Here is a 25,777-nt window from a genome sequence, read left to right as displayed (position 1 = left end):
ACTTTCTAAGAAAATACATACGATGGTTGCATTTAGTTAGGGTAAGCTTTGACTTGTCTTCCCAAGACAGCTTATTGTCAATTTCTGTGCCTAGGTATCTATAAATTTCAACATTATCAATGGTATCATCATTAAAGTATACATGTCTATCAATGGGTTCAAAACATTTATTTTGCCTAAAGTCAAAAACGATTTCTTAGCAGTAAATAGTTTTCCCTACACCAATTTTTGACCATGAAAATGGTAGCTCTGTAATCAAATTCATTTTACGTTTCAATCAGTCCTACTATTACTGTATCATCTGCATATTTAAGTATGTGAACAGATGGAGTATTTGACATATAGTCATAGGTGTACAGGGTAAATGGGGTCGCAAAGAGAACACACCCTTGTGGGGTACCAATTGTGATAAGTTCGTCAGAGAGAACACCGTTGACCTTGACCTTCTGTGTCCTTTCATGTAGGAAGTCTTGCAGCCACAATAGGGACTTTTAGATTGAGTAGACGAGAACACGACGTACGCCGACTGATCATGCGTGTCAACGTACTCAACTGCCCATGTTGACTACAATTAGATATCTTTTAGATTGCACTCGACGATATACATGAATGCAGGAAGTAACACTATCAATTACATGACAGCCAAAGAAAGAGGACAAAATATACAGTTCCTCATTCTACCCTCAACAATAGGCCATTTTCTTAATGTTACCAAATTGAATGCAAAGGTCTTTGTGAAGTGCCTCAATACAAATTATTTCATTCACCTGATAGGAATAGTAGTATTTCAATAGACAGAATGCAACTGCATATATTAAGTGTTGCTAGGTAGGTCAAGCCATAATGTTTGTCCAACGTGGCGACAACTAATGCATGCAGTTAGGATTCTGTCTATTGAAATATTATTATTCTTATCAGGTGAATGAAATAGTTTGTATTGAGGCACTTCACAAAGACCTATGCATTAAATTTGGTTACATTACAAAAATGGCCTATTGCTGTGGTAGAACATCCCTTCACTGCTATTATGTAAAAATGTGTAGAACAGGTGAATATGCATGTGACACTTGTTCTACACATTTTTACATAATAGCAGGGAAGGGATGTTCCTTTGTCTACCTGAGGAACTGTATATTTTATGCGCACGCGGCATATACTAGTACCGTACTAGATTTAGGAAAATCAAGGTTGACGCATTCTCGATCACCGACTGAGACGGCGTGACGCATGCCCAGTGCCTTAAAATGACGTCACACGTTGCAGTCAAAGCTGTAAACGTGCAAATCTAAAAGTCCCTAATATAAGAGATGGCTGAACTTGTAGATGTTGAAGTTTCTGTAGTAGGATGAGGGGGTTCTATAGTGTTAAATGCCGACGAAAAGTCTACACCTTGCCTTATCTAAATGTTTGTAGAGCGTGTTTGTCAAGGTAAGAACTGCATTGGTAACGGACACTTCGCTTTATATGCAAACTGGTTTGGATCGAGTAGCGGGAGAACTGAGCTTGTCAGCTTTTCAAGTACCAGTCTTTCCAGGCTTTTCAAAACAATCGATGCCAGCGCGATCTAGGGCGAAAATCCCCATTCGCGCTGGGGCGATTGTTCTTGGGTACTGGCGTAACTACGGCCGCTTTCCAACAGACAGGTACTACTCTTTCGGAGATCGACGTCTGGAATATCATAGCGTATGGGACGGCGAGCTGGGACGAGCAGGTCTTCAGAGAACTCGTCCATCCACACCGGCAGGCCCCGGTGCTTTTCGAGGGTTAATGAGCTTGAACCGTTTGCGAACATCTGATTCATGTATCACAAAAGGCTCGAGGTCGTCTCCTCTGTTACGCAACGCTGTTAAAAGCAGTGCTCCCACTTAGCCGAGTTGGAGCCTCGAGTTGTGTCGAGCTGGCGCGAGCTTGAACTCGCGCAAATTCGCGTGAACTCGCCTGAAATTTAATAATTTGTATGGTATTTGCATGAATTATCAGACGACGCATTATCGAGTTTCCTACGATGGATAATCGAGTCACGCGGGCTCGGTATGAGTTACGATGACTTGTGTACGACTTGTACCGATCTATTAACGATCAAGGTATTCTAACGGGGGATAAGAGTTTTCAACGATTCATATGCGATCAAGGGGCGGGAAATGCATCATTTTGGCCAGGGGCGACCAAGCGACTCTCGAGGTTGGAGGGGGTGGGGGCACCAAGAAAAAAAGGCATCTTCAAAGGGAAATCCCAAAGCGAAAATATACAATTTTTTAGACATTGGTATATACCCTTACATTGTGATTACATTATCAGGGATGATTTCAATATTTGTTTCACTTTGTACACAGTACAAGACATTGTTTAACCATCATACTTTGCAGTTGAGTGTGATGGTCCTCAAATTTATTTGCGACCTAGCGAATGGAGCGAGGAGATTTTTTAAAGATTTGTATGGTCGCAGTGCGAAAAATTTGACATCTTATAAAGAGCTAAAAACCCAATCCTGATGGGTTAAGAGCAGATTTTTTGTATAACTGGGACTGAATAGACCTTTGATAAGTAACATAAGGATATCATCCAAAATGCGAGCGAGCTGAGCGAGCGAGCTTTAGGAGGAGGTGCTGTTAGTCGCTTGAAATTATGGGCGCGTTTAATGATGAGAGAAAGAGGGGACACTTATCAGAAAAGAAAAGGAGCTCGTTTCAAAGTACAAAAAGTAATTATCAGAGGTGAAAATGGAGTACTTCTCACATTTCTAAAAGAGGGGCTCACCAGGGATGAAAAATTTGTTGGAATAGTCCGTCATTGCTTTTTATCATTTCCATGCATTCCTTGGTTTATTTGTCTTGAAGCACTTTTCCAGCTTTTCTCCGTATTTTCGCTTTGCTTCACTGACTTGTCTTTTTATTTCTCTAGTCATTTCTTTCACCGGATCATGATTTCCATTCTTAAAATCGTTTTTCTTTTTCTTTATGGTTGCTTTTATCTTTCCATTAAACCAGGGCTTGCCTTTAGGGTAGATTTTGATTTCTTTAGATCGAATATGTAAGTCTTCACAGAAAGTGACATAACTATTTATTGTATCCATTAGTTCATTTATGTCATCACATTCGTCATGAAAATGGGACCAATGTAACCCCCCCCCCCACCAAAAATCTATGATAATGATAATGATGACAATAATGTTATTACGATCGCAAGGACTCGCACATTATCTGTGTGAATATGAACATGACACACTACTCATCCAGACATTAATTCTGCAAGAAATTGCTCTTGATGAGTTGAGGTTTTAAAGTCTTTGCGATCATGTCATGTAAACAGCAGCAACAATATATAAGAAGTCTTTTTTTTTTCCTGTGAAGAAGGTGATACTCAATACATCAGTCCTTTGAATGCATCGAAAATAGTAACTTGTTCTTGTAGTAAACGTCGTAAATGCTTAGTATGATAAGTGACAAGAGAAATTATTTCAATCCTATTATTCAAGGGTATGATAGAACCAGAAAAAAACTGTGATTAAAAAAATAAGTTCAATACGTATGCAGAGAAAAGTGGAAAAGGTTGATCGAACCATTACTTGTACAATGAGAATTCATGAAAGTTGTTCATAGGTAGCCTCGAAAATTCATACTACATACATCTAATAAGATTGGTGGCTATTCCACTAATGGCCGACGCCCCCGCTACACCCCTGCCGTAGTGAATGTTCTTGTCTAGCTATCTCTTCGTGGTGCTATGTCTTGACGGTATCGAGTCCATTTGTCTTGTCCCAACCTGAAAGTTGGAGAAGAGAACATAATAAAGATGATTAAAATACCAAACGGTGCTTTCCAAGCTTTGAAAATGAGTTGAGTGAATTAGTCGTCCTTGCACAGGCAATTTGAGAGAAAAGACGGGACTCTGTGTGACATTTTTGTACAAAACACTTTGTTATAAAAAGAGACTGAAACTCTTTTGCGCTAACCAATTTGCACTATCAAAACAAAAATATCTAGAGCTACTTCTAGTGCCATCCGATTGAATAGACCCCCACTCATAATTTCATAAGCAAAACAAATCATGCAGATATCGTGAACTTATTATTTTGGTGCGTTTTTTTGTATACGCACTGTTTAGTTACCAGTTTGTATATTGATCTTTAAAAGTTCATACAACTCATAGCACCTTCTCTTATTCTTTGACGGACTTTTAAATGAAATTTGTACGCCAATGTTAGTTTTTAACTCATGAAGTAGATTCTTATCAACTCATCGTTTCAGCAAAAACTATTTTAAAATGAACTCTGTATAAGAGATATAAACTGATGCCCATAAAATAAGAATACATTTTCTTTCCATTTTTTCATTAAATAATTCTGACAATAGGATGCATTCTTGATTGATACAATTTTATACCGTCTCAGAACTCTCAGAATAGATCAATCTAAGGAGTCATATACAGATTTAAGATACCAACTTCACCTCTCAAGAATAAATCGTATAGCCATAAACATTTTGTGAAAATAGGTAAGAAAAAAATATCCCAAGTTAATGGCAAAACTGATTGTTCAAAATTAAAGAAGAAAAAATAACACATTAGGTCGCTACAGCGCTAAATTCAAAAATTCCTCACCTCTTTACATCATGATTTTATTTTTTTTTAATATACGAAAGTGAAATTTTGAAAGCTTACCGCGTCGATCGTTTGATTTCGAAACACGTGTTGACCTGGCGGGTGTTGGTCCAGGTCGTATACAGGACTTCTTCCCCGTTACAGAGATGACACTGACCGGACCAGCTGGTAGTTGATAACCCATTGCCCCTCCCTACCGTGAACCCTAAGGTAGGGAAGTCCTTGTTCTGGTTAGCGTAGCCCACCACAACTGTGGGCGCTGAGAAAAGATGAGACAAATACAAACCCAACATTAATTCATTCATTAATTCATTGCTTTATTGTTTCAATCATTCGTTCATTCATGTTTTCTGTACAAATCAGGAGAGTGTTTCACAAAGAAAAATATTGAATTTAAGTTCGACTTAACTATGGCAGGTTGTTCATACCTCTGTCTAAAGGGACGTACCAATCATGGTCACAATTCTAGAGAATTTACATCTTTTGTTCATTATCAAAGGAAAAAAATTTATCTAAAGATCCGTATCCGGAAACCTACCCCCTGGACATCCACCCCCGGATAACCAACCCCAGTCAACTACCCATAAGGACAACAACCCCCTAGGACAACTACCCCCTAGGGCAACCACCCTCTAGGATGACTACCCTCGGGACAACTACCCCCAGACAACTACCCCTAGGACAACTACCCCCTAGATAGATAGATAGATATTTGGTTTTATTCAAGTACTGATTAAAAAGTCCGAAGACTAAACAAGTCAGTTAACAATATAAAATGTATAACAAAAAATATAACAAGGTAAAAAAACACATGGATGAATTAAATCATTAATAAGTAAAAAAAAATAAATATAATAAGTATATAAGTACATAATAATAAGTAAATAAATAAGTATATACAATTACCATAAATAATTATATATAATACGATCATTGCTACAGTGAAAGGACTTAGAATTCAAATTAAAAACAAATTAAAACAGCTTTGGGAGATCATACAATTACCATAAATAATTACATGTAATACGATCATTGCTATAGTGAAAGGACTTGGAAAATTAAAAACAAATTAAAACAGCTTTGGGAGATCATACAATTACCATGAATAATTATATATAATATGATCATTGCTATAGTGAAAGGACTTGGAATTCAAATTAAAAACAAATTAAAACAGATTTGGGAGATCATACAATTACCATAAATAATTATATATAATATGATCATTGCTATAGTGAAAGGACTTGGAATTCAAATTAAAAACAAATTAAAACAGCTTTGGGAGATCACATTAATACTAATGCTTGAGATAATCATTATGCAATAATTAATTAACATTTAAAAATTCACAATGGCGAACATATGAGGGCATTACTAAGAAGTGGAATTCAGAAGTTGTATAAAGTAAGGAATGGGAGAAAGCATGCGTCTTTGAGTTCTTATACGAGGTAATGTCATGTGTGTAGAGTTCCGAAGATTGCGACCTGTGATTGATTCTCTACTTTGTGGCAAAAGATGGCGATGGTCAGGAGAGGTTAAAACTGATTTGGCAAATTTAGTTGCTAGTTCGAGACGCCTATTACTAAGGGATTCTAGTTTTAAAGTTTTGAGGAGTTCACTATATGGAAGTAAATTTGGGTAAACGATTATCCTCAAGGCTCGCTTCTGAATACGTTCGATGGTTTCAGCCTGAGCCTTCGTTATACCAGAAGTCCAAACGGGGGCCGCAAACTCCAGTACCGGTCGAATGTAGAGCTGATAGATTGTCACCAAATCTTGAGTGTTGACCCCATTCCTTTTTAACTTATTGATGATGAACAATCTCCTCGACGCGTTTGATATGATGCGATCGACTTGTTGATCCCACTTGAGGTCATATTGGATGATGACCCCGAGCAACTTAATCGCGGAAACAATCTCCAGGCTAGCTGAGTCGATGAGCAGATCAGGAGGATGCTGTGGAGTTCGGAGAAAGGAGACTTGCATAGCCTTGCACTTAGCGGCATTCGGGATAACATCATTTTCCTGACACCAACTAGTAAGGCAATCGACATGAGACTGTAATTGGGACGGTTGAAATTTGTTAATGACCTCCAACAAAGTTAGGTCATCTACGTACTTCCAGCGGTTCTCAGTCATCTGTGCAGCATCGTTGGCTAATAGCAAAAAAAGTATCGGGCCCAAACGTGTTCCCTGTGGCACTCCACAAGTGATGGATCTCTCCTGGGAGGTTGTTCCATGGTAGCGGACAGTTTGCGTTCTCTGAGACAAAAAGCTACATAAAGTAGGGATGATAGAGCGATCTACTCCTAACCCAATCAGCTTCTGGATCACAATCGCGTGATTAACGTGGTCAAAAGCCTTACTGAAGTCTATTGTGCACAGATTAGCGAAGGTTCCAGAGGTGTCGATACCTGTATGGATGGTGTCCAACAGGCTGACGAGGCAATGCACAATCGAAGTACCGCGTCTGTTACCAAACTGCTTAGGGTCGATTTTGTCCTTGATGTCGTACAATATCCAATCAGCAAGGAACCCTTCGAAGATGCGAGATATTATAGGGGTAATCGAGATGGGACGTAGCTGGTCAAAACTAGTCACTGGTGAAACCTTCGGTACTGCACACACAGAAGCATTTTTCCAAATATTAGGAAAACAACCCTCTCTTAGACAGCAATTAAAAATGTGGGTTAAGGGCTCGGACAGCTCAAAGGCAAACTCCTTCAAAAGACGTGAAGGGCATTCGCCTGGATGACAGGCCTTCGATGTGTTGATACGGCTAAGTTTGTGGTATACTTGATGTCGCAGGATCGTCGGAGGCGGTGATGCTGCAGGTAAGTATGCCGGCATAGCAAACGGGTCGAGTGGAGGCAATGTACAACAGATGTTAGCGAAATGTGTATTCAGATCATTAGCTATTTCGTTATCAGATTTGTCGTCGGATGAGAGGCAAAGTGATTTTTTGCAAAGGCCGGCTAAATTGCGGATTTGTTGATGCCATTTACCGGGCTCCGCTCTTTTCAGATGGTGCACCTTGCGAGCATAGAAATTGTCCTTAGCATCTTTTATCTCTCTGTGGACAAGGTTTCTCTGCGCGTTGTAGGTTGCTGAGCCGGTTCTGTAGCTAGTATTACGCTTAATGATGGCTCTGCGAATGCGATCATTAATCCATTCTTTGTCGTTAGGGCGTCGTTTCACAGTGACAATTTCGAAAAATTGCCTGTACTTGATGTTGAGTAGTTCGTGGAAATCGGCAGCCAGGGCGTTAGCATCAGATTCTCGAAGCGTAGACCAATCCATCAGCGTAATCCATTGGCCAAACGCACGTACAGATGAGTCCCGGAAAGGTCGAAATGATATGTTGAACGACTTTCTAGGAGGGACTTCTGAAAGTGGCCGGTATGTGATTACGCAATGGTCGCTAGACGATATCGGTGCCGAGATGACAGGATCATTGTATACATCAGCCATGTCCGTAAGGATCTTGTCAAGAGTAGCAGTGCCCCGGGTTGGTTCAGTAACCACCTGGGATAGCAGGGTCTGGTGCTCAATATCATCGGTAGCAAGGTCATTGAAGTCGCCCATGATGACTATTGTAGCACTGTCTGACTGAAGCCGGATGTTGTCGACGGCGGCGATGATATAATCACTCATCTCTCCTCTGGAAGGTGAACGTGGAGGTGAGTATATAACGCCAACATATATATCATTAGCTAGCTGAACAGTTCGAGACGATTTGAGGCGCACCCAGAGGGCCTCAAGGTGTGGTGGAGTAACATTTCTGAAGACTTCGCAGCAGTTAATATCATCTCGGATGTACAAGGCAACGCCCCCACCCTGCCGTTCTTCACGATCGTTGTGGAAAAGTTTAAAAGATGACAACTGGCAGGCGGAAGCAGGTTTTGCTGCAGAAAACCACGTTTCTGTCACTCCAATGACATCGGAGTTGGTGTGAGTTGTGTTCAGGACAGCTTCAAAGTCACTAAACTTGTTGCTAAGTGACCCTAGCATTAAAAAGCATCACGGTAGGTAGGCTTTTGGATATGCGATGGTGGTGCGTTTCTATGTGGATAAGTCTGTTTTCTCGAGGTCTAGAACTAGAGCGCCGGGGATTTCTATCACGGATAAGGACGGGAATTAGATTGTGATGGCGGCGGCCTTTTCGTCCTCTGTGAGTTTTGCGCTTGCGTGCAATCCCAAGTTTGTGGATTATGTTCCACACATTTCTGTCCACCTTTGTAAGACAAGTTTCCCTCGTGCATGCCGAATTCAGTTCGTGCAGATCGTTGCGCTCGTATGTTCTTCTTGCATGTGTACTACAGTGCAAGCCATTTTCTTTCTCAGGACCAGGGTTGGGGTTGATATCACCACACAGGAGTAAAGTCAATTGAAAAGTTGCTGATGAGTTGTTGTAATATGAAACTCGCTGATTACAGTATCCTTTCACTTTCAAAGTTGGAGTGAAGTCATGATTAGAAAGTGAGTGTGAATAGGCAAAGCACCCACAACAGCCAGAGTCAGTTGAGCTCAAAAGGATTAAAAGGAGCACAATGGAAACTCCCCCTCTCAGATCCATTGTACAGTGTACTGTGTAGCTTCCCTCAATAAATCACCAGCAATCAGTGAAAAGAGTATACACTTGGATGATTCAGCAGTGAGAGACGTACAAAGTCTATGGCAAAATGGCTAACAGCAAATGCATTACAGTACATGAATATTATGCTGAAAACACAATCTCCAAATTGTAACCATTTCGTGTAGGACAACTACCCCCGGACAACTACCCCCAGACAACCACCCCTAGGACAACTACCCACCGGACAACTAACCCCTAGGATAGTTGTAAGGGGGGGGGTAGTTGTCCTAGAGGAATGTTGTCGTAGGGGGGTAGTTGTTCGGGTGGTAGTCGTCCGGGTGATAGTTGTCCTAGGTGGTATTTGTCCTAGGGGTAGTTGTCCGGGGGTAGTTGTCCTAGGGAGTAGTTTACTGGGGCAGTTGTCCGGGGTAGTTGTCCAAGGGGATAGTCGTCCTAGAAGGTGGTTGCCCTAGGGGGTAGTTGTCCTAAGGGGTAGTTGACTTTGGGTGGTTATTCGGGGGTGGACGTCCAGGGGGTAGGTGTCCTAGTACCCTAAAGATTATAATTGAGATACCAATGGTGAGAGCAACCAATGGCACAAATGGCCTGCCATTGTTAAGTTCAAATTAAAGTTGATCTTAGTCTTTGTGGGACACCCCCTGAACTACGTAGGATCTGTTTAAAAAAAAAGCCCTGCTGTGATTTTAACGTTAACGTTGTGATACTGTTGTGTATTTCTGTTTCTGCTTGTACTCAGTTATTTTTTTATGTTAATTTGTATTGAAGAATTGGGCCAATGGTTTTCTTCTCTTCTCTGTCGTATCAGTAAGCTCTTCCATGCAGTGTACAAATCTGATATGATTAAGGTCTTAGGATGTGAAAGTGCACAGTTACTTGTCCATTGATATGTATTTCAAGACATAGTACTACACCACCCAATCTGAATATTTGTATTACATTTTACAGAAGAGCCATAAAGTAAATTGATACTATGGAATCTAACCAGAAATTGTAATAATCGATTTTTTTTCTTCTAATGAAAGTTATACAATGATTACATAAAATACAATAATCAAATAATAATCGAACATAATAACAGTTCGTTGCCAGGTACTAAAGGAATGAGCATACGTAAAGCCTTTTCAGATTTAATTGTTGTGATGAGGTTAATGTAATACGCTTCACATATCTGTTTCTTCTAACACTGAGCTGAGTGAATTCGGGTAGGACCTCAAATTTGTGTGCATTAAAAAATGGCCTCTAAGGGGCCAACATGATCGAGTGAAAATGCTAAAAGAAATCACGGTCTTAATACCTGAGGAGCCAAAAAGGATCTCTTCATTGGTCATATAATCTCCAAGAAGAAGACCGGTTGATGTCTTCACGATGGTTATCTTGTCATTACAATCATTGTACCACTCCCCGTCTAAATCACAGTAACCAGCTATTGAAATGAAGAAGACGTTTATACATGTACAAACGTATAGTTTAAGGATCAATATCAAATCAGTTTGTTAACGAGTAGATTGTCAATATGACGGTAGATTTATATGGAGAAGGATAACGAAAATAACAAATAGTTTAGAATCAAGTTAATCAACACATTAAATTTGGATTTGAATACATTTTAATTAGGCTACTAAAAGTTTATATTAAAATTTTCAGCCTATAATATTTGTTTTTTCTTTCAAATAAAGACTTTATTCAACTTTTCTCAAAGCATAAAATAGTATAACCGAATCTTGCTCATAGATTGTTCTTTTAAGAACATGGAAATGATAAAGAACCCTTCAAATATCTATTTTAAAATATACAATATTTTTGCATACAAAATAACGAAATTAAAAGAGGAACAATTTCCACTTGGGATGCAAACGATGAAAATATTAAATGTTCAGTTAATTTTATGTTTTGGGGTATATTTTTAAAAATCTTCTAAGAATCGACGACACAAGGGGCATTCTCAAAATAGGTGTCTAACATGTTCAATATCTTTGGAACAAAACATACAACAATCATAATGGGATATACCAACAGTCTTTAAATATTTATTGATACCAAGAATAAACAAATGAAAGTTCATATCTGCCCTCAATGTGAGTCATCATAATTAGTTGTCATTCTGGGGCTATAATTTCATTTCACGTCGACATTTGACATTTAGTTATTGAATAATTTTACATGAGAACCTGTTTTTTCATCTGCAGATATTGTTTTTTATGACATTGCATATCTGATTATTGGACTAGATATAAACTAGGAACCTTTGTCTATCTTTCGAAATATAGTGACCATACGACGTTACTCTTGTAGAGCACTGTCACGTGATCAGTCACGCGTTTAGTCATGTGATCAAAATATTTACCTTTTTCGCAGTTCCCGCCGAAATATCCCAGAGGGCATTGGCAGGTGTACCGGCCCTGACCGTTGACACAGCGCCCTCCATTCTGACAAGGAAGGCTTGAACACTCGTTCACATCTATATAGATGAGTATGAACATTTTGAATTTTATTGCGATTGGAATTTATGAAGTATGTAGAGGTAGATAAGGGGTGTGTCATGGGGAAGATGGAAGAATGCTCCCCAGAGGCCTTTCAATATTTTGGCCTGAGAGTCGGTTGATTTGTGGTTTAAGGGCCGGTCGCATCTAAATTCCTAAAGCAAATGTCAGTCACAGCCCGTCCCTGTACATGTGGTACGGTCTTATGCATATCATGTATATGTATAATTGTTATATCGACACCGTTGCAACATATATAAAATCACTGTATCAGAAACAAAGAATGCACGTATTATTCAATTCGTTGCGTTTCGAAGATTGATATCTGATTTCAGTTTCTAAGTTCGAGTGATTTTCATGGGCATATTTTATCATGTCACTTCATTGAATCCATTAGATGTTGAGCATGCTGTGATATTACGAGCTAAATAATCTTTTGATATACAAGAGTCGAAGTCCACTGTTTTAGGAGACAAATTAGAGATAAACTCCTTTGGAGTAGAAATCTACGTTTATAATAGTGGAACTTTCTTTTGAAAAGAATTAACTTCAAAAGCGAAGTGACCCCAATCCAAAACAAGTGGATTTCATTAGTGTAGACTTCGTATAGATTCGCAAGACACAAAGATTACCCTATTTGTCATTATGTGAACATTCAATAGTAGGCTGTTCTCCAAATCATTTGTAATATGCATGTATTTAATCTGATGGTTGTGTGTAGATTCGTAAACTTACCAATATCACAGTTGTACCCTGTAAAGCCCTGTCTGCACACACATCTGTAACTGTCCCCGTAAACCTCACACCGGGCTGCACCATCGCAAGAGTTACTGAGACAAGCATCTGTATTAAAACAGGAAAGCAGCAGAAAAATTAGTGCCAAGCAGACAACATTCAGATCTGAATCTGTTATAAGAATACCTTTCACGTTTTGATTTGTAATTGTCAATATCATAATCACTCGGGCTAACTTTTTATGTAGTCGATTTGGCAAATTTTGAGTCGACACAATCGGGAACTGATCCGGGAACCTCATCCTGCTTACTTGAGTTGACTTCCAAACCATGCTTTAGGAACGCATTTTTTCAACACGATTGGTTGTGTAAGATTACTTAATAAGTTGTCACACTTTGTTTAATGAAGTCAGTATCGTCTACATGAAACTTGAAGTGTGCTAAATACAAGTCATTTCCGACCTTGTAAGTGTTCCATTGATTAAAAAGACATGTCATCACGAATAGTGTGTTAAAGATAAATTCTTTTGTTTTAACAATTGCAGCCTTGGCTGGACTATAAAATAAACAGGTACGATACTGACTACATCTGAATGTAAACCATTGAACCTGAATGCATTCAAAACCTGATCATAAAACAGTTTCTGCATTTTTCACTTCATGGGTAGCTGTAAATTGTCACAACAATTACGTCCGAAGCGTCGAGTCTTTATTGATTCTGAGTCCTTTACAGGACTATCCACATGGTTGACCTGCAAATCTTCTCTCCAAGTTATAATCTCGTCAAACAAACCTGTACTTTAAAAAAAAAAATCACCTAACACTACACTTTCACAGTTTTGTCCCATACAGCTAGTCTGGAGCACAGCTACACGCACACTCTGACACGATTTGTTACAACAAGGACCCTCCATGTATGCAGGGATTGCTGCATGCAAGTTTTGTTGTTGTTGATCGTACTTAAATGTATTTCAGTCATAAATGACTATTTATGCCTCTCGTACTGCACTTGGATTTTGAATATATATACACATATATACCAAGTGCTGAAGAGGACACAGATTAAAGTATTCCAATTCAGATAAAATTACAATCTAATCTGCTACTGCCTTGCTGTGAGGCTATGATACAGTTGATAACTTTACATATCTTTTTCTATTAAAAAGAATCAATCAATCAATAATTTGGGAAGGCACGATGTTTCAGAGTAGGTCAGCCTCATAGGTTGGAGTTCGAAACAGGTTTTGAAACCTAGTCGATAAGCTAGTTCCCTTTCGTAATGTATTAATCATCTAAATTAGTACTTAGAACCGTAGATAAACTATGCAGTTTATTATAGGTTTACATATTCTTGCTTTCTCAGCAGGGTTCTTCAAGCGGCCTGAATCCCGTTTTTGTCCGATTTAACATATGAACAAGCACACTTATTTTCATTTCAGGTTAGCAAGAGCGTACGGCCAACAGGAATATATACCAACATGTATACTTACCAACGTTAATCTCACACAGCAATCCCATGTATCCTTCCGGGCAATCACAAGAGAAATTTCTGAATTCATTAGAACAGGTTCCTCCATTGTAGCAGGGGTTCTCGAACCGACATTCATTGTTATCTGAGAGCACCAATCAAGAAAAATGTATTTTGTTTGGATTGAATAATAGCATATTTAAAAGAGAAAAACGGGGAGAGACATCTCTAAACGTCTTGGAGGAGGACGTACCACATTCACAGATTCAACAAGCATTCATTGTTATCTTGGAGCAGCAAGTAAGGAAAATGTATTTTGAACGGATTGGATAATAGCATATTTAAGGGAAAGGGAACGGGAAAAGTCATCTCTAAAACGTTTTTAAGGAGGACGGACCTAATTCGCTGATTCAAGAAGCATAAAGAAGCCCCCCCCCCCCAGTTCCACGTTAACCTACAGTTACGATCAAAGTTTCAGCTTTTCATTTCTTGTTATTAAACGGACGTTAGTGCCGGGTCGGGATTTGAACTTTCAACCTCTTGATTTGAAATGGAAGTGAAAAAACACTTAACCACGACACCTCCACATATATGACTAACCTTGAGTGCAATGTTTTCCCTTGTATCCATCCAGGCAACTACATTGGAAACCATCTATGAGATCCGTGCAACTGCCTCCATTTCGACAAGGATCTCTCTCGCATTCATTTACATCTGTAGATAGAACAACATAGATTAAACGTACAAGACATATCGGTATTGAATGTCGTGGAACAGTTATGGTTACGAATTCAGTGAGCAAGAATATCTTTTGGAGGATTTTGTTCCGCTGTGTTCTTTGATTACCTATATGTTCATCGTTTTTCTTATCAGTACTACTAGTGAAAAGCAAAATTCACCGAATGTAAGCAATGAAGTAAGGCCTAAAAGAAATGTTGTTTTGCCCTTTCGGTGCATGGGTCGGTCGGTCGGAAATCTTTTTTTCTCCCTCGTTGGGTTGATATTTCTCAGTTTTAAATGCTTTAATATTTTTTTTCTCTAAAAAACGGTAACAAGCGGACCGTAGATTTCAAGATTTTGGGGTCGGTCGCAGAGGGCAATACAATTTTTTTTTTGAAAGGCCTTATCAATTATCTATCAAGTTATCAAGTTTACCGTTGTACATCGGTTAGACATCCCACTAGTATGTACTGTATACAAGTGTTCCATTGTTCTCTTAATAACAAATCAGAACAGATTGACTGGGTGTTTAGATAAAAGGTAGAATAATATACTTTCGTATGATGAATCTCACACTTTTTTGTTGTTGCATGTATCTGATGAGTTTAACTTTTAAATGACTTGTAAATGCCATTAAAACTACTATCCAGGTCGTATAGTTATTTATCATCGTATGAGGTATACATGGTTTTATTTTTATAGTCCGGATGTTTGTTTATTAAAAGGCAAGCCTGGATAAAATGAGATTAATGACTCCCTAAAATGAAATGTTAAAGAACCTGCTAATCGTTCAGCGACTGCTTGCATGACGAAACCCCTTCCGCTTGGTTGATTCCCTGTTTGGAACCTTATCCAGAGGGCGTTGTTCGGTGACGAGACGATCCCCAAAATATAGTCATCAGCTGTTAACGTTTGCAGGATCGTGCCCGTATGAGGACTGGTCCCGCGGCCGATCTCGATCAGTGTATCATCCCCGGATCCGAGATCAACATCAAGGATCAGGGCCAAGACTGTGTAATTAGCCGGGGCAACGATTCGCCAGATGTTGTAAAAGTTGGCAGGGTAGTTTGCAGGGTAATTAGGGGAAGAGATCTGTACCGTGTTAGTAGGCATGTAGGCCTCGACGAATATGACTGGATTATCATCTATACGAAGAGAGAAAGAGAGATAGAGATAGAACGAGAGGTAAATATAGAGATAGTTAGAGAGAGAGAGAGGGAGAGAGAGAGAAAAAAAGAGAGAGAGAAAGATATAAAGAGAAATAGAGGTAAAAATAGAAATATAGATAAAGAAAGAGAGAGAAAGAAAAAATATGTCTTTTAAAGTGCTGTTTAAGTTTAAAAGGGGTCAATGGAAATTATCGGTTGATTAATAATCGAGTGAACCTTGCTATGAATACCAACTGTCACAAGTCAACAACAAATTTACCCACGGCTTAATCTACTGCACTAAATTCTGTATTTTAAATGAAATCAAATTGTGGGGAAAAGGGAGCCATGTACTCTTTTGAGAAACATGTACTTGAGACACATTCCAACGGAGATCAGTGGTTATTCTCTTTACACTTCCAAAATCAAATATCAAGTTTTGGTGTAGTAATGACAAAAAATACTTTCTTCAATAAGCTGTTAGCCAGACGCAAATGATGCCTTACATTTTCGATAAAAAATATTATAGAGGTATTAAGGTTTCATTTTTATTTAAATCATCATGAGGACGTAAAATACCGACAAGCTTTGAGAGTAAAGAAAACGAAAATATTTTGCAGGGGGTTATAGATTTACCTCTTGGATCCACGGAATTCAGTTCCACCTCAAACCCAGCGTCAGTATATGACTCATCACTGACAAACTTCATCCACATGTGACGTCCGTGTGACGTCACAGACCTGCTGACGACATAACCCGTCATTATCGCCAACTCGGTAGAACTTTGCGGAAACGGTCCACTGCCCACGTACAGATAATCGTAGTTGGTCTCAAGGAAAAATTCAACGACGTCCAGTCTTACGCTGCGGCCGACCGGGGCCGATATCTTCCAGACGATGACGTCATCGGTGTCGTAGTTCATCGGGTAGTTCGGCGACGCGATGGATGTGGGAACGCCGTCGTCAAGGTCGATTTCGTAGATCCCCGGTGAGTATGCTGATGAGAGAATAAAATTAGGATAAAATCATTGTCATCTTCTCATTTATGACTGATGTTTCACAATTTTTTCTTGACTTGATCGAGACATAAGTATTAACTGTCACATGAAAATCAATCTTAAATTGTAATAATATGATATGATTTCATTATCATTATAGACATTTTGATGATTCACATCAAAAAATAAAAAGTGATTTCAAAATAAAACTGCTTGACCCCGAACTTAAAAATGTCATAATTTCTACAGAGACAAAAACTGAATGGTTTGAATCATGAATTGATCTCTACGTGTTAAAAAGACTAATTGGAAAGTTCACAAAAACAGATTCTAACAATAGACTTCAGTTTTAGAGATCATGATGAATATTATTCTAACTTCCCGAGAATGAGCGAGTGGCAACTCTTCAATCGACTTTTTCCAAGATGTCGTTGTAGTCTGATCAGAAAACGCGAGATGGCATAACGACCAATACCTACCACCCAAAACCACAGCTGTAATAAATGGCTGGAACTGTGAGATTCGGGTAAAGACAGTCGGGAAGAGTGGTCTGGCGCATCCATATCCAAAGCTTGTTGCTCCGACCAGATGCCATCGACCATCATCACCTTCACAGGTCAAAGGCCCACCGCTGTCGCCCTGGTGACATATGGTAAACAATATTATAGGAATTAAAGAGTGTTTCCTCCTCCCCTCCTACTCTACTTCTTCTCACCCCGAACTCATTCTCCTCCTTTTCCCCCTCGTCCCCTTCTTCCTCGTCACATTTCTTCTCTTTGCCCCCATTCTCCCTCGTTCTCTTCCTCCTCTATCCCTCACTTTCCTCCATCATCTTCTTCTTTCTCTTCTTCCTTCTTCTCTTCCTTCTTCCTTTTCATTTTAAAAATACATAGAAAATTGTCGTGTCTGCATTTGTCTCTCGATTGGAGTGTATGTTGTTGCTGAAGGTTCTCCTCCTCCTCCTTCTCTCTTCTCCACTCCCTCCTCATCGTAATCTTCCTTCTCACACATCTTCCGTCATCTCCTCGTTCTCATATCTCGACTATCCATGTATATCTTGGGAGACTGCGCAAAATTAACCCTCTTTTTGACAACACTAAAATATATAATTTGAGTTTTTTTTACCTGACAGGTATCGATCGTTCCCCGTTCATACCCAGCGCATAACATGTTATCCGTCAGCGTGCCGTTGTAAGAACTGTCGGAATCGCACCATTCTTGGTCCAGAAGATTTACCACCGCTTTCTGTAAGGTCTCCGCAATATCTGTATAAAAAGTTCATAAACTTAGCCTTCTTGATCATGTTGATGAGTAAATAATATGATCCGTGTTTCTATGTTGCAATACTGATTGTATTTATACATCACCACTCAAGAAAAGGTCAGTTACAATAACAACTATGATTCTACACCCCTATGTTTCGACATGTCTAAGTTGCGTCACCACTATGTTTCTACATCCCTATATTTTGACAACTCTAAGTTGCATCAGACATCACCCCTATGTTTCGACATCGCTACGTTTCGACATCCCTTTGTTTTATTACCACTACTCTTCGACATCCCTATGGTTGGCCATCACTTTGTTTCAGTTTACCCCCCCACGTGCTATGGACCCACAACAAAAAGTGAGTCATTTGACACATTTAAGCATAATTTTCGTGAGTCAGGTGTAAATTGACTCATTAGTAACAACCAATGAATCTCTATTGTCTCATTTATATTTCACCAGTGTGTCAATCATGAGCTGACGCATTTGCAAAATGCTTCGACTGACTCACATGGTCGTAAAAAATGAGTCAAGATCGACATAAGAGCATTTTAGAAGAAAAAAGTGAGTCAACTTGAAAGTGAGGCTGTATGCATGCGCGCGCATGCTTTCGTGACGTCATCCAAAATGCGCATTCTCGAGCCATATTTGAATTCCCGATCGATGACGCGACGTCGCCATCTTATATCTTGGATTCAGAAGAGTTTTGACTGCAGCTAGTGAAAAATTGGTACGCATAATTATTCATATGGTTTTAAACGATGATTTTTATGACTGGATTCGTGGGCTGAATCTTCTGATTATTATACAAATGATGCATGCGTTCATTTTACGATATCCGCACTCGAGTTTACTGTGTGTAACTTAACTATCACTATGAACATGACTGACAATGAGAGCGGACAAAATATACAGTTCCTCAGGTAGACAAAGGAACATCCCTTACTGCTGTAAAAATGTGTATAACAGGTATCACATGCATATTCACCTTTTTACATAATAGCTGTGAAGGGATGTTTCTTTGTCTACCTGAGGAACTGTATATTTTGTCCGCTCTCATTGTCAGTCATGTTCATAGTGTATAGATTCTATTATATACCTCATACATAGATTGTCATTCACTGATTGGTCAAAACAATATCACATGTCAAAGAGCATTTCGATCTATCAAGTATTATTACGTCAGAGGGTTTGATAGCTACTATCAAACCCCGGGATAGGACCCCTAACCCCTCCCGCGACTTAGTTACGCACACCAATTTTTTGAGTTGCTAGGCTACCACAATCGCGCGCACGGTTACGCGCAGCGCGTAGGAATTCAATACTCTTGCCTTTAATTTTGACTTGATGTTGGATTTTTCTTATTCTGGTGAGTGAATTCCTCTTGATCTCGTTTCCTGTTTTTTAGAGCTAGATCTAGACATACAGCTAGAACTAATCATGAATCAATAAAAAGGATGAGGTATATAAAACAAATATGGACTGCTCTGTAATCGGATGATGGTGGGAACTACCACTCCCTCGGTGGTGTTCACACCGGCCCTTCTATCACCCCCTCGGCTTCGCCTCGGGGATGATAGAAGGGCCGGTGTGAACACCACCTTGGGAGTGATAGTTCCCACCATCATCCTCATGAGCAGTCAATATTTGTATACTGTATCGCACGAAGCCGTGTCGAATGAAAACATGCATGATCTTGCATCATTGTTTTATACAACGAAACTCCTAGATCCTTGTTATTTGATGTAAAACGAATTAATTCAAGATAGTTTCGTGACAGTATGGGTGACAAATAAATCTCAAGTTAAGGCTTAATTTAGTGCGTACAAAGTAGATTTTTCAGATTCGGGTAGCGGGACCACCGATTACATCGCTAAAATGTGATATTTTAGGATATATTTTCCATTGCAAATGTGGACAGTGACTCTGGCATGGTATGGTATGTGTGTGATAGGCCTAGGGAGTAGGGGGGGGGGGGTCTATGTCATGATCAGGGGCGTACGCAGGATTTTTTCAAGGGGGGGGGGGGGGGGTTAAAATCGGGCCCAAAATATTTTGTTCCCGAAAAATTTAAAATCGCGCCGGCCGAAAAGTCGCTCAGTGGGGGGGGGGGGGGGGGGGGGGGGGGGGGGGGGGGGGGGGGGGGTAAGCGGACAATTTTTTTTTTTTTTTTTGGAGTCCAAAAAAAAATCGCAACGACTCAGCCAGCCGAAAAGTCGCTCAGTGGGGGGGGGGGGGGGGGGGGGGGGGGTGGGGTAAGCGGACACTTTTTTTTTTTTTTTTGGTCTCGAAATTTGAAAATTTGGCATTTTCCTCGTTGGGGGGGAGCGGGGGGGGGGTAAGGTCACCTTTTTTATGTTAGCCGTGGGCATATATATATATATATTTTTTTAATAATTAAAAAAAAAAAAAACAAAAAAATCCAAAGGGGGGGGGGGGGGGTTTAGGTTTTTTTAGGGGGGGGGGGTTTACACACATAAAAATACAAAAGGGGGGGGGGGGTTTGAACCCCCAAACCCCCCCTGCGTACGCCCCTGGTCATGATGCACCCACAACAAAAAGTGAGTCACCCTTACTCAAATTGATGAGTCACTGGTTTGTCCGTACAGCGAAACACTTGAAGGATCATGTGAGTCACTATGACTCGATACAAATGAGTCTCTTAGATAAATAAGACTCATTTGTATCGAGTCATAGTGACTCACATGATCCTTCAAGTGTTTCGCTGTACGGACAAACCAGTGACTCATCAATTTGAGTAAGGGTGACTCACTTTTTGTTGTGGGTGTACGTTCCGGTTCCACCCTAACTTCCGACCCCTCTCCTGTCTACCGACACCTTTATGTACTAACACTCCTATGTTCCAAAATGCCAATATTCCGCAACCCCTGTGTAAAGATGCTTCTATTTTATATTGCATACGACACTCATCTGATCCGACGACCCCGTGTGTCGCCTTCCCTATAAAACAGGCCACGCAAGCAAGTGCTAAAATAAAAAAATATTATATTGGTCAGTCTAAGTAAAACATATCCATGCATGCAGTCACATACATATTGCTGGAACATAGGCTTGTACGAACATAGGCTCATCAACGTCAAAAATCAAAGATTAAAATGCCGTACCTCCCCCTTCAGAGATAGTGCCCCAACCAGCGACGAGGCATCGACGATAATCACTCAGTTCATTTGACGATGAGGCTAGACATGCTGGCCTAACGTAATCACTGAAAGACACGGGCTCAGTTAGACGCAGTAGAGCGATGTCCGCGTCGATGGTCTCGCCGTCGTAGTCGGGATGGATGATGATATCGGCCACTTCGGCATTCACTTCGTACTCGGACTCACCTGACAGCCGAAGGTTTCCGAAGATCACCCGATCGACGTAGTATGTTCTGGATGGAAAATATCAAAACGATAGAGCCATTTAGTACCTTAGGCATAATTGCGATTAAACCATAAAGCGCGTTGCACACGAGGCGTCATTGTGACTTCGTTATTATATGATAATCAAACCTAATTAAAAAAAAAAAAAAAAAAAAAAAAAAAAAAAAGCAATTTTTCGACGGTACAGCCGTTGCGCACGATGCGTCACTTCGACAGCGTTATTGCTGCGTTAATTCGAACGTTTGAAGGCACTTAGCCCATACGCCCTTTACTAAAATGATTTTGTTTTCTTTCTTTCAATGACAGACTTTATTTATTTAACCAAGCACGAACACAGGCACCGGAAGTGGGGTGGGAGGGGAAGGGGGGAGGGGGCAGAGGGCACACGCTCCCCCAACCAAAAGAAAATCAGTAAAGGAGTAAAGATGGTTTGAATCCTTAACTCAAAAGATCATAACAATAATACAAACCTGAATTGAATCACATATAACCTTCCATTTAAAGAAAAGAAAAGTTAACAGGAATTAAATTTCCTAAACATTCCGCATGCCACCTATATTTGTCAATGGAGCGTTTATAATAGCGATACGCGCATATCGTGGAAATATTGTGAGAGGATGGGAAAGCGTGTGTGTTTTTTGTTATAGGGGTGAAAAGACAGGAGCCCCTGAACGCTGGCGCACTTATAGGGGGGGGGGGGGGTATTTCTTATTTGATACCAGTGATTTATAAGTGTTGCTGAAATTTCATGATTTTCCGGTATTTTTGTCTCAATTTTTTGTAAGTCATACCTTTTTATGCGTTTGTTGGAAAAATTAGAAATTCCCAAATTTACAGTCGGGCGAAAAATATACTTATTTAGAAGCCTTCATTTCAGGGCCTGCAGAACGGCTGGGCTCGGGGGTTCACTTTTTGAAAAAGTATGTTACATAGAAAAAGAAAGAAAGAGAGAGAGAAAAAATAAGTGACCTGCCAGGTCACAAATGAGGTATCAAAATGTGCTCATCTGACCGTAATTAAATGCCTAAAACCCCAAAGCTTATGGGGACTCCGCCCACAGACCCCATCAAGGGCCCTAAGGCGGTCCCCTGGATGCTCATCTGACCGTAATCAAATACTTAAAACCCCTTAGCTTCCAGGGGCTTTGCCTCCTGGACCCCACCAAGGGCCCTAAGGCAGGCCCCTGGATGCTGATCTGACAATTATTCAAACAAATAAGACATAGTGGTAAAAAACAAAAAACATGGTTACAGCAGTTGTACATGTGTCATATTATCTACTGATAAAACAAGCTTATTGTGTTTTAAACAAAGAACCCGCTCAACTTCACAACGACATTTCAGATATTCTTGAGAGAACCTAAAGAAAACCGTTCTCCTTTCGATTTTGTCGAGAATATATATAGTTTTGCACAAAAAATGAAAAGGTTAAAGCTTCATTGTTCACCATCTAGAAAACCAAACAAACACAATTTTTTTAAAATTTAAATTATGCACTGCATTGTTAAGAAGAGAGTCTTGGGAGTCTTGAACAAACTAATGGATAGAGAACGATCCCAAATCAAGTGTGAAATACTTTTGACAGAAGATAAGCAAAATGTACATAAATTAGAATCAGCCAAACCCGAAGTATAACAATATATGTTGACCCCAAGTATTAAATTCTGAATTGAAAATAAAAAAGCTTTGTGGAAAGCAACATTTGAAAGGATAGGAGCATTATTTTTCCCGTTTTGAACAGGATCACTTAAAATCGTAGTCCATTATATTCCAGGATCTTTTCAACAGAAAAGCCGGGTAATAATTGGGGAGCGCCAGGTGTGTCAAGTCTGACAGAGATGAGCGCTATACCAGAACCCACTATTATTATTATTATTATTATTATTATTGGGCAAACACAGATAATCTGTGATTAGGAGAGTTTTGAGAACATTCTTTAAAACATCTAATGAAGGAGACAGTTTATAAAATATATTAAATCCCTCTGGTTCTCTATTAGCTTAAGGTAGATTAAGGACTGAGTACAATTTGAAATGAGGATAATTATGAACCTATGTTATTGAAATTGAAATCGACGTTGTTGAAGCTGCAATGGTTTATCAATAAAAAACACGTTATTATTCTTAAAATTGAATCGCGGCTAAAATCCGAATTGAGAATTCTTTTACAAATCAAAAAAACGAAATATGTACAATACGCAATAACAGGAGAACATAATAATGAAATAACATGTATTCAACTAGACATTCGGGAGTTTATGAAAACAAATATCACCAATACAGATGAATTTTCATGAAAGTATTAATGTTTATGGATGTGAGGTTATAGGACATAGGGATGTTGGAAAAGATTGGTGTCAGAACAGAGGGCCGTTATTGTATAATACTTACACGCAATGGGCAGCCGTGAGCACCCATTGTGAGGTAATCAAAGTAGCGCCGCAGAAGAAAGTACCTCTATCGGAGCCATCATTTTCCCTCAAAGATCCAATCCAAGGGAATTCCCCTGGGCGTGCATTGATACCACCAACAATCCTGGATTGGCCGAGGGTATAGGCAGGGCGTGTCCCGCAGATACTGGTATCAAACAGATCTGTGAAGAAATTAATTATGTTGCATACGATATAAATTACAGTCAAGAGTCAAGGGTTATACGACACTACCTTTTTGCTTCTTAACTTACCGGTATTCTTAGAATAATTATTTGTCATAAATTCATAACTTTGCAGTTTCACCATATGGATAGTCCTGATAGAACTGTTTGAGTTCGAAAAGGAATAGAAAAGAAAGAGAGTGAGAGTGAGGTGTTAATTTTGTTTTGTCATATGGATAACTATTTGGTATTGTACGGATAGAGGTATATATAAGAGAGATTATAAGAGAGTTCTTCTTTCGTATTAAAGAGAAGTCCTGAGAGGGACTGGTTAATCAAGTTATGTATGCGAAGTGAGATGGAGGCCTGATAAAAGAATAATAATAATAATATTAGGCATTTCCATAGCGCCGTATATCTAGACATTCTATTCCGAGGCGCACTAATTTTTACCCGGCTTTAGCCTAGCTGCCCTTACAGCGCTCCAGCACATGATTTCAAGGAATTAATTCCTGCCAGGTACCCATTTACCTCACCTGGGTCAAGTGTGGTAAATGAAGATTAATGCCTTGCCAAAGGACATTAGTGCCGCGTCGGGATCGAACCATGACCTTTGAATTTCATTTCAAGTGCTAAAACCACTCGACTTCGACACTCCTACATACTGATGTTCCGAACAGGATGACCGTTAGTCATCAGATATTGGTATCGAAAAGATCTTTTAAGTAATGATGCTGAATACAATATAAACTACAGTCAAGGGTTGTACGAAACAATCAAGCAGGGCTCCCACTTTAGCCGAGTTGGAGCCTCGAGTTGTGGCGAGCTGGCCCGAGCCTGAACTTGCTTGAAATTTACTAATTTGTATGGTATTTGCATGAATTATATCATACGACGCATTATCGAGTTTCCTACGATGGATGTACGAGTCACGCGAGCTCGGTATGAGTTGCGATGACTTGTGTACGACTTGTACCGATCTACCAACGAGTTATCAAGATCTTTTAACGAGTGATAAGATTTTCAACGATTCATATGCGATCAAGGGGCGGGAAATGCATCATTTTGGCCAGGGGCGGCCAAGCGACTTCTGAAGTTAGAGTGGGAGGGAGCACCAAGAAAAAAAGGGCACCTTCAAAGGGAAATCTCAAAACGAAAAAATATAATGTTTTAGACATTGGTATATACCCTTAAATTGTGATTACATTATCAGGGATGCTTTCAATATTTGTTTCACTTTGTACACAAGACAAGATATTAATAAGCATCATACTTTGCAGCTGAGTTTGATGGTCCTCAATTTATTTGCGACCGAGCGAATGGAGCGAAGAATTTTTTTAAAGATTTGTGAGGGCGCAGTGCGAACAATTACATTTTATAAAGAGCAAAAAAACCAATCCTAATGGGGTTATATGCAGATTTTTATTTTATAACGGAAAACTGTAAAGACCTTTGATAAGTAACATAAATATATCATCTATAAATGCGAGCGAGCGGAGTGAGCGTGCTTTAGGGGGAGGTGCTGTTTAGTCGCTTGAAATCAGGGGCGCGTTTAATGATGAGAGGAAAAGAGGACACTTATCAGAAAAGAAAAGGAGCTCGTTTCAAAGTACAAAGAGTAATTATCAGAGGTGAAAATGGGGCACTTCTTGCACCTTTTAAAACCCTTTGTACTTAGACACATGCTCATTTTCTTTTCTGATAAGTGTCCCCTTTTCCTCTCATCGTTAAACGCGCCCCAAATTTCAAGCGACTAGGAGCAATTTCTGCCGAAGCTCGCTCGCTACG

At 39.7% G+C, this 25,777-nt stretch overlaps 2 protein-coding genes across 2 annotated transcripts; both read right to left on the bottom strand.

Annotated features, from left to right (window-relative positions):
• Positions 1 to 3,700: 3,700 nt before the first annotated feature.
• LOC115928536 (fibropellin-3-like) lies at positions 3,701 to 11,523 on the bottom strand. Its single transcript, XM_030995832.1, has 4 exons — positions 11,481 to 11,523; positions 10,491 to 10,619; positions 4,660 to 4,858; positions 3,701 to 3,762 (listed from the first exon to the last, which is right to left on the bottom strand). The coding sequence occupies exons 1-4, from the start codon at positions 11,521 to 11,523 to the stop codon at positions 3,702 to 3,704; spliced, it is 432 nt and encodes a 143-aa protein (XP_030851692.1). The 3' UTR covers position 3,701.
• A 2,028-nt stretch (positions 11,524 to 13,551) lies between these two features.
• LOC105442204 (CUB and peptidase domain-containing protein 1-like) lies at positions 13,552 to 24,889 on the bottom strand. The gene is made up of 10 exons (XM_030995831.1): positions 24,883 to 24,889; positions 23,788 to 23,989; positions 21,138 to 21,406; positions 17,869 to 18,008; positions 17,223 to 17,382; positions 16,383 to 16,742; positions 15,378 to 15,743; positions 14,479 to 14,592; positions 13,901 to 14,023; positions 13,552 to 13,565 (listed from the first exon to the last, which is right to left on the bottom strand). The coding sequence occupies exons 1-10, from the start codon at positions 24,887 to 24,889 to the stop codon at positions 13,552 to 13,554; spliced, it is 1,755 nt and encodes a 584-aa protein (XP_030851691.1).
• Positions 24,890 to 25,777: the final 888 nt, after the last annotated feature.

Source organism: Strongylocentrotus purpuratus, unplaced genomic scaffold (genome assembly GCF_000002235.5).
Source record: "Strongylocentrotus purpuratus isolate Spur 01 unplaced genomic scaffold, Spur_5.0 spur5_scaffold_3, whole genome shotgun sequence".
Taxonomy (NCBI): Eukaryota; Metazoa; Echinodermata; class Echinoidea; order Camarodonta; family Strongylocentrotidae; genus Strongylocentrotus; species Strongylocentrotus purpuratus.
The sequence above is the reverse complement of the archived record's forward strand: the minus strand, read 5'-3'. Positions and strand labels throughout refer to the sequence as shown.